Genomic DNA, 10,827 nt, shown 5'->3' on the forward strand with positions numbered 1-10,827 from the left:
ACAGTAGATAAAAAAATGAGTTTTACTTTGCAATTTTTCCCAAAACAGGTGATAGAAAACTTCTTTTTTGTAAAATTACCGCACTTGTATGATAATAAAATTTCTGGTGAAAAGTAAAACATAATTCTGGTTAATAAAACTAACATATTAGGTATTTTAATCTTTTATTTGCTAACTTTCCCGTTTATATGGTAACGGTATGCGGGAAATTCTGCTTTTTTCTAAAATCATACTCCTAATTAACACACATTTAATAACAAATAAGAAAAACTTCAAGTAAGTTTAGAATTAATGATTTTTATGCCATGCTTTAATGCATCATGATAAACTATCACATTTAATAAATTCTATCACATATTTTAAAAGCATATTTCATTGTTAATTTTGCCAAAGATATTACCAAAGTGTTTTGTTAAGAATTACTCAGACTTTGGTGTTACCATAGGGCCAGAATCACTATAAATACTACAGATTCTGGTAATTTTGATCAAACTTTTCTTCTTTGTGAACGAAAAAAGTAAAAATGTACGCACTTCTTTGAATAATAAAAAAAATTCAATATATTTAGCTAATGTGAATTAATTAATAAGTCTCCAAGAAGTAAAATGCTTTCTGTTACAACCACAATTATTTTTAAAAAGTACTTTCTTAAACTTTAAAATTATATTACAAGCTCACACAATTTAACTATGTATAGTGAAAACTTTTACATTAGTATGCAAAGAAACCATTCTCAACTTCTAAATTATGAGACATAAAAATTACACTTAACCAAAAAACGAAATAAATGGGCGATTCTTTCGTTACGTGTGTTACTTTTACACGACATATTTCAACTTTAACACTTATTATAATAAACTTGTTAGATATTTTTTATGTTTTTCTTAATTTGTTGTTAAATCTATATGTGTTGCAAGTTTTCAAAACGAAGATTGAAGGCGCAAATTAATTTGATGTTGAAAAAAAAAATTTCTGAAATTTTGTTACGTGTGTTACCCTTTATAATGCTAGATATTTGAAACTTTGAATTTATTCATTTAATTCTGTGAAGTATAAAGGCAAAAAATTAAGATATTTTCTTTTATAGAGAGATACAATATCGAAGCTGTGTTTAGTGATTTTTAAAAATTTCTTGCAGCAGTAAAAACTTCTTTATTTTGGTGAAATTGGTGCGTTACGTGTGTTAACTGAACGTTACGTGTGTTACCCTCTGTGAATATTTCAACTGAGAAGTCATAAATGTTGCACTAAAACATTTATTTATTTTAATTTAGCAGAAGAAAAACAATTTATTTTAGCAAATAAAATAGTTAATGGTCTGGAAAGATGGTTGTAGCCCTTCTTTATACTGGTTTAGAGAGTAAAACATAGCAAATCTTAGGCACATCTATTCCTTCAAAATCATTTCTGTTTGGAAACAAAAATATGCATATTTTCCAATTATTTTATGCAAATATTGCATTTTAAGTTTACAAGCATGTGCATTTGCGTCAATAATGTTCCCGAGATAGAGCATATGTCGTTTTAATTTCAGTTATAGGCGCACTTCTGATCAGGAGGGAACAGAAATTGACTTACTGACTATTTGTGTGCCACAATGTGCATCTATGCATCTTATTCAAGTATCTAACGATACTTATGCATAGATTTTATGCTTTGTATTACCGTTGCCATGTATTGATCTTTTCAATTAATATCTTTATTTCCTTTTGGCTAATATATAATACTGTTGTATTAGGCATGAGTTGATTGGTTAGCTTTGCAAACAACACTGGATAGCAAATAAATTTTTTTGTATAACAACACAATGATATAAATAACTTTGCTTTTTGCTTCGCTTTCAAGATTTTGTACTACACACCTATCCCATAGAAGGAACTTCTGCATGTGATATCGTAAAATATTTCCAAATTAATTTCTTTTTTTATATTTTGATTGACAAAATATGAAATAATTCAACCATATATTTATTTTTAAATTCTTAACTTGACTTATTACTATAGAAGGTTTCTGTNAATTATGTTGAGAAGAATAATTGCGCTAAATGATTAATGTCAGAGATTTTGAAAACATGGTTGAACAGCTTCTTGATACAAAAAAAATTGGATGATAATTAAATTCAATTAAATATCTTTTACGGACCTCATGACTTACATTTAGTGAAGTGAAATGCGTAAAATAAAAAACAATAGTTCCGAAGAAGCAAAAGATTCGAAAGCATACCTATATTATAAAATATTTACTTACTTTTTTATTTAATCTAAAGTCTTTTAAAATAAAAGCCAATTAATGTATTGCAAATTTGTTTTCATAAAAGTTTTTCTTTATTCTGAGAAAAGAAATTTTAATGATTTACTCAGAAATATAATAACTTGTTTGTTTCTTTTATGAGCGATTTTGAAATTATCACTTTAAGTGGGTGTATGATATTTAATGTGTATGCCTACAAATCTTCATAATATTGTCTATTACATTAAATAATTACTTTATTCAATTAAAAAAATCAATCATGTTTTAAGAATCTCCTTTACTCGAAAATAAATCAAATAAAATCTATTGTTTAAATGTTTGGACAGTAACTTATATTTGGTTATATAATTGTAAAATTGCAAATCAAGCATGATCATAAAACTTCAGATATATCATGAAATAAAAGGTGAAGTTTAATTCAATATCGGAAACACTGTGATGCCACCGATGTATTGGGAAACCGTTTTATTTACTGTATTTTAAGAGCAAATAATAAATAAAATTAATATCATTATTATATTTTCTATTTTTCTTTATTATCATTATTAGTTTCTGCTTAAGTATGTTACTGTGTGATGTATCAGGGTATGAACTCTCGCCTTCCATTAAATAAACCCAGATTCGAATCACAGTGACGGTTGGTGGATTAAAATTCTGTTCCTGATTTAAACCAACCGGAGTGTTGATGTAAAAATAATGTTAGTCGTTTAAAGAATACAGGTTTAAATATTTTGCCGCATGCTAGCAATGAGATGTTTTCATTGATTTTCTGCCTGTGTAGTAGAAATGCAGATTATCTTCAACAAAAAATGAAAAATATGTTTCATGAGTGTAAGATACACTGTGAAAATTAGTTTTCCAAAACTGAGCAAAAATGTGTCGAAATAGCTCCGAAACAAATATCGACAGTTTTAAAAAACACTTGTATTCAAAACTGAAATAACAAGTACTCTTTAGTGTGAAAATTACATACTCTAGAGAGAAGAAGGTGTCAGAGAAATATTCGGTGGTTGGCTACAAGATTGGAACAGAAGTCGCCGGTATTGCAGTTAGATGCTCTAATTACCATAGTTTTACACCTAAGAGAGTTAGGAAGCTTTAAGCAGCTTCCGTGGCAATGACACATCCTAACTTACATTCCATTCACTTAGAAGTTCTTATGATGTAGCGAAATGAGCAAAAACTGAAATAAACATGACCAACCTTTTGACTATTGGGTTCACATTTTCCAAATTAAGACCCTTTGTACCACTGGTATCGAAAATCAGCTTGAGATAATGCGTAATTGCGGTAGCCAGCATATACAGCTTTCTAACTCTTCTTGAATGGGGTGTACATTTTTGGCGGTTAGAGCATCCTACTATAGGAATCTGAAGGCTCAAGGTTTGAATCCTGCTGGCTGCCAATAAATATATCTCTCACACTTTCTTCCCTCCTCATCATTATTGGGCAATTCACTTTCTGCAAATATGAGCATATGCTGTTGCAATTTTGATAACATAACATTTCATATTCGAATATTACTTATTACTGAGCTATTTTGACACATTTTGATCAATTTTCGAAATTGTTTTCAACACTGTGTATTTATTATCAAAAAATACTTAATCATATATATTAATTAATTAGTTTACCTTTGTCTCAAAACTGGATTTTTAATGAGAAGATGTCTTTCTCTTCATTTTGCCTACACAATGCTAAGGATAGACTGTTCAAATTCATTACAAATTCATTTCAGTTTCAGAATACTTTCAACATAATTGAACAGTACTTTTTGTATCGTTTAATCTCCTAAAATAGTATTTGGGCATTTTTAGACTCGTTTCTGATCTATCGCTTTGTGCTTCGTTTCCCTTCAAATGGCCGCACGAATTTGTAGTGTTGGTTTTCTTAAGTTAGGTATCATGATATTTGAAGTTTGGAAAACGTTTTTGAGAGTTCTATGCAGTTTTAACATCATCGCATTTCGAAAGTACACGGCGAAACAAAATTATGGTGAAATTACACTACTGTATACTAATGACATTTTTGGTAAAAAAGTAAGCATAATTCTGGTTAATAAAACTAAATTTTACGACACATAAGTCATTTTTTCATTTATATGGTAACAGTCCAGCGGTTAGTTCTGGTTTTCAAAATTACAGTTCTTATTACCACGCATTTAGGAAAAAATACAAAACTAAAGAAACCAAACCAAGAAAACGGGTTTTATGCCATCCTCTTAGTTATCATGGTAAAATTTCCAAATTTAATTGTATTTACTAATTAATTTTTTTTCTAATTATAAAACCAAATTTTATTGTTAATATTACCAAAGAGCTTCGGTAAAAGCTTACCGACCTTTTTGGTGAATCCATTGAGCCAGAAATACATTAAATTTTACCATATTCTGATAGTTTTCACCGTATTTTTTTGCAGTGTGGTATAAAACAAAATCTTCACGTATTAGAAACAAAATAAACTCAACGAATTAAATTTCTACATTTCTTTCGGTAGGTATATAATTAAATACTTAATAGAAATATAAAGTACTATTACATAGATTTGGTATTATATAGGTATATTATTTAATATTCAACACAAATTTATTTTTCAAAGTAAGTTTTATGCATTGCATTCTAAGCAAACCTAAATAATAAGTTTATAAGTTGAATAAAAAATCCTTTCCTTAAAGTTTCGGAACTTCTCTTTCGAATATCCTTAACGTGTTCAGGTTATAGCTTTCTGTTCTTTCTTTCCGTCAACACTTTCTTTTTGGAAGTTCTATTTTCCTTCGCTTACCCATCATAAAACTCTGTGGTTTGGGCTTGTCGCCAAAGTCCGTACCTCTCAGGATGAGTAGATTAACACCATCTGTCATCTGAAGAAGCCGATCTCTTGATCGAAAAAAATAAAGCACCAAAAAGGAAAATTCTTGATTTCATACGGTACTTTTTATGTTTTTTTTCTTTTTTTTCTTCCTGGGTGTAATTTTTCTTCGTAGTACAGGATCATTATTCAGACCTCACAATTACTTTTGTTTGATAGTTTCGCTGAAGCACATAAAAAGAATCGAGCACTACAGATTTTCAGATATAATACAAAGATAAATGTTCCGCTTAAAAGTTTCAATCTTTGAAAAAAGCTTCCTAAAACGAAACATTCATGAGATATGGATTGGATTATCCTTGAATATAAATTATTGGTGTAGGACTATGAATGAAGTGGTAAGGATTATTTTTTCTTAACAAATATTTCAGTTTATAAAAAAAAACTTTAAATTTTAGAAATTTTCTTTCTATTTAATACCTACAAATATTTATATCTCAAAATTTTACAGCTTTAAGTCATTTACCAATAAACGCAAAAAGTAAAAAAAGACTCCTGATTAGAAACATTTATTGCAAAGCATATGATAACTTAAAATAGTGTTTAGGATATGAAGTGAATGGTAGCGTTAAGGTATGAAGTGTTACGGATTATTTTTCTTAAACAAATGCTCAGGATATTAGAAAAGCTTTACCTCTTAGAAATTCATTTTCTTTCTATTTAATACCTACATATATTCAATTCTCTAAGTCTTATGATTTAAGTCATTTACCAATAAACGCAAAAAGTAAAAAAAGACTCCTGATTAGAAACATTTATTGCAAAGCATAAGATAACTTAAAATGATGTTTAGGATATGAAGTGAATGGTAGCGTTAAGGTATGAAGTGTTACGGACTATTTTTCTTAAACAAAGCTCAGGTTATAAGAAAAGGCTTTACCTTTTAGAAGAACATTTTCTTTCTATTTAATACCTACATATATTCAATTCCTTAAGTCATATGGTATTAGTCATTTACTAATAAATATAAACAGAAGAAAAATGACTCCAGATTAAAAACATTTACTGTAAAGCATTTGATAACTTAAAAAAGTGTTAAGGATCTGAAGTGAATGGAAGTGCTAAAGGATTAAAATGATAAGGATTATTTTTCTTAACCAAGTGCTCAGGTTATATTTAAAAAAATGCTTTAACTATTAGAATTATATATTTATTTTCTTTTTATTTATATTCACAAATATTTAATTCTTTACATTTTATAGCTTTAGTCATTTACCAATAAGCCTAAGCAGAAAAAAAAGACTCCTGATTAGAAACACTTATTGCAAAGCATATGATAATTTAAAATAGTGTTACGGATTATTTTTCTAAAACAAATGCTCAGGTTATAAGAAAAGGCTTTACTTTTAGAAGTACATTTTCTTTCTATTTAATACATACATATATTCAATTCCCTTAGTCATATGGTTTCAGTAATTTACTGATAAATCCAAGCAGAAAAAAAATCTTAGAAACATTCACTGCAAAACCTATGATAGCTTTAAGAACTTTCATAAATATTTCCTCTGATGCTCTTAGCGTAGAACAGTTAGAAAACATATTAAATATTTTTGGATTTTTTTTACATATTTTAACTGAATTATTTTTATAAAGTTTTAAATCATTCAAGATTTTGGATTAATGCTTGGTTTACAAATAAAATGCTAACATTTAAATCAATAGGAATTTCAATAAAATTTATATTAATTTCGGTTTCGATTATTCATGATAGAATAAAAAATAGTTGACTATAACAAGGAAGAGGTCATTAGACAGCGAAAAGTAAATCAGAAAAACTGCAAATAAATATACATTTTAGGTAATAATGCAGTGAAAAATAGATTTATTTCATTTTTACAATGAGACACGCTTCTCTATCGGGATTTTATACCCAGTATTAGAGGTTATCACACCTTCGAAAATCTGGCCATTAGATAATTCGAGAAGCTGTTCGATTCATTTAATAGTTCGCTTCGAAAAAATAAATTTTGATACTAAATTGAATTATTTTTAAGCAATTATTATAAGAAAAAGATTGTTTTGTACCAAATGCTATGTTTTATACCGTATAACTTATTACTAGAATTATTTTTACTATGCTTTGATGTATATTCATTATTCTGAAGTATAATTTTTCTTAACGATAGCATGAAACTAAATCTATAGTTTTTACTTTTCTTTAGCCAATATTTCTTAATGCTCTAATTAGATAAATATTCAATTATTTCTTTTGTATATATATGTGTGTGTGTTAATCAAATAATCATAATTGAGTACTTTTTTAAGACATACATCGTTAAACATTTAAAAAGCAACTATCTGTATAAATTGCAGCCGAGTTTACGAACAATTCTTAAGGGTTAGTAAATTAAGGTTGGGAAATAAACTTTGTTTAAAAATTCAAACAACATTTTATTCAATTTTGCTTTTTCACTCTGTAGATTCTTCAAAAGCTGTTTCTCACATTTGGACACGTATTTTAAAAAGAATATTTCTAAGAATGATTATAAAAAAACTACACCATTAAGGTCAATGGAAAAGGTATACCATTACAGAGAATAAAAGTACGATTGCAACTAGCAGGATATAATGAAATTTACTGTGCTTCTTGCTCTATGGGAATTCAAAAAAGCTCATTATTTTTTGTCCCTGAGCTTTGTCATGAATTTTGTAAAATGAATAATAAAAAATGGTCTTATAATTTGTGAAAAACTTTGATAAATGTAAAAAAAAATTGGTAACTTCTTCACAAATAAGAGTAAGCAATTTCTTCGGTTAAATTTAATTTTAATTTTTGTATTAATTACTAATTGTATAGCAATAAAATATAATTAATAATACCAGAATTTTTGGTAAACCACTACAATATAAATTGAAATAAATCCAAATGAATGGTTTAAATACCGTTTATTTTGGTTTTGTTAACCACAATCATTATTTTTTTTTATCAGACATATCATTTCTATAAAACACAGTAATTTTACTGGAATTTTTTTCTCATTGAGGCATTAAATAATAAAATAAGGCCATCAATTCTGATATCATATGAAAACAAAATCCAAATTTTGAAGATGTATATTTTTAATTATAAGAATTCCACATATCGAAGAGAATATTTTTATTCTTGCATAATTTATTATTTGGGAAAAAAATTTCAATGTCTTTAATAGCAATATGGGTCGTTAAAGATAATTACAATCACGGTTTCTTTTCTTCTGGGAAATGTTTGTAATTAGAGCCTATGTATATGTAGTGGTCATTAGTAACGATATCGGTAAATTAATTCAAAAGGGAAATCTCAAATCACAGCTATTACTTTAGATGCGAAATGAAAGGGAAATTTTATGTTTGACCGTTATATTTGATATTTGTTACATTACATTCTGAAATTGCCTTATTTTACTTGCAGTATTAATCATATAAATTAGCAAAAGCAGTTTATTCATTTGTGAGGTTGGTTCATTTTTATATGATTTAAGCCTGATGTACATTTTCTGTACGTTTTCTTAACGTTCTGAAATTTCCTTATTCTTCGTACAGTATTCAAAACACTACATTTCAGTCATCATATAAATAAACAAAGCAGTTTACTAATATGTGAGTTGGGTTCATTTTTATAAAAAAGCCAAATTTAAATTTTCTGTGCTTTATGTTTAAAAAATTGTACAAAAGAAATATATCCACATTCATTTGAATAGCCATTAAATTATCTGAAAGAAAAACTAAAATGCCCTCCAAAACAAAAATATTTTCAATAATTTAACTTTAGTTAAGCGTGCTTTCCAAATCTTGAAAGATTTTTTTTTAAATATACTCATACTTTTTAAATATTTCAATAGATTATTTTAATTGACTTATCAGCTGCTTTATTATCCAAAGTATTTAAAACTCAGCAAAGTTCATTTATTTAAATATCGTATCTGCTTGAAATTGCATTTATTTTCATAAAAAAACAAAAAAGAAAAAAAAATGAAGTTGAAACTTATTATTTAGAACTGAAATTTTTAATTAAAAAAATAATTTTTGAGTTTGATTAAAATCTGTAGCCTTAACAACTTGAAGCTACGTAAAGATTTGGTTAAAATATGTAAATTAGGTCTTAAATAAAATATGTTATCATGAATTTTTTTAAATTTAAAGTAAGAACGGGTCCTATTGCAATTCTAGAATGTAAAAATTTAATAGGTAGTTAGATATTTCGTATTACAATTGTAATATCACATTTATCATGACATTTTGAACGATTGTTTTTTATAAATATGTGTATTAAAATGATGTCAATGCAATGTTTTTTCTCTAGAATTTAAATTATTGAAAGCATTTACTGATGTTGAATTTTGAAATATTCTATGCACAAATTATAATATGAGTTAATAATTTTTTTTATCATTTTGCTTGCAATATTCCTAGTTTTCATTAAAAATTATTCTCCAAAATTTGCATAAAATTTCAAGCAAAAATTATTATTTCCATATTTAAATTAAAATCCATTGACTTTTCTTCATAATATATACTTGGTTAAAATATCTTCTAAGAGAAAGAGTAACTAAAGTTTGTAAAGCAAATTTATACATATAAATTTCAAATCTTTGTAATTTAATCGAAATTACAAATATAGGAAAATCAGGTACCAATTGAATATTTAAGGAAAACAAGAAAACACTATGAATACTTTAAGAACCTCTTGTAGTCTTTAAAAAAGTTTCATAAAATGCAAATATGAGTATTACATACATCTTTCAGTTAAATGCATCGCAGATTTAAGGTATAAAATACAAATGAAGACGTAGAATAATTTGAAATTTTTAAGATTTTTTAAAGATATGTTATGTTGACGAAATTTTAAAATATAAATTTCACTCAAAAAAATTCACATAAGTTTCATTCAAACTATCAAAATATAAACTTACTAACATAATAATTAAAATGCGTTTTATTTCCATTTTTTGGTTAAAATTTATAGTTTTTATAATGTGAAATATGTACAAAGAATATATTTTTCATTCATATATATTTAAATAAATACAATATAAAATGTCTTACCAGCCTTCAGATTTCTTGCGCAAAAATTGACGATACACAACAAAATAAATGTCCAATGTAAAACCATCATTAAATATTGTTCAAAATTTTTAAAATGAATGAGATAAACAGTATAAATTTTGTAGAGCACCCAGTGAGAGGGAACACTCAGAAATTTTTGAAGGTATTATCTAATTTATTTTCATGATGTAAACATCTTTAGAAACTAAATTTTGAAAAATATAAGATTTCGTTTTTTTTATCGTTTTGATCGAAATAAAAAATTCATTTATTCATTCAATGAATATCTAGGTACTAGAAGAAATGATTCGGTGTTCTTCAAATGTTTGGAAGATAAGATTGAAGGAAAGTTTAGAAATAGTACTAATGCCAACTTGGCGCAAAAACACTAGATTTACCGCCAAAGGAACGGTTTGCAGTATTTTGAAGAACTTACTGTTATTTTCGTTTTTTATTTTATAAAGAAATATATTTTACACATGGAAGATAGGTTTTATTTTATTTATTTATTCATTTTGCCGAACTGTATAATATTGAAAATTTGCAACATATACAAAGGTATAAATACTGAAATCCTAAAAGATAAATATCAAATAATTACAGAACCATTTTAACTTTTTTGACTTTTAAATGCACCTTTTCCATTTCCCTTCCCTTACAAATAAAGAATAAAAAAATGAAAAAAAA

At 26.5% G+C, this 10,827-nt stretch overlaps 1 protein-coding gene across 1 annotated transcript in view; it reads right to left on the bottom strand.

Annotated features, from left to right (window-relative positions):
• LOC107449488 (nephrin-like) overlaps positions 1-10,481 on the bottom strand; it is a 60,670-nt gene extending 50,189 nt beyond the window's left edge. Inside the window, exon 1 of the mRNA XM_043046568.2 lies at positions 10,141-10,481. Within this exon, the coding sequence (XP_042902502.2) occupies positions 10,141-10,210 (70 nt within the window). The 5' untranslated portion in view covers positions 10,211-10,481. The remainder of the gene's footprint in view (positions 1-10,140) is intronic.
• Positions 10,482-10,827: the final 346 nt, after the last annotated feature.

Source organism: Parasteatoda tepidariorum, chromosome 7 (genome assembly GCF_043381705.1).
Source record: "Parasteatoda tepidariorum isolate YZ-2023 chromosome 7, CAS_Ptep_4.0, whole genome shotgun sequence".
Lineage (NCBI taxonomy): Eukaryota > Metazoa > Arthropoda > Arachnida > Araneae > Theridiidae > Parasteatoda > Parasteatoda tepidariorum.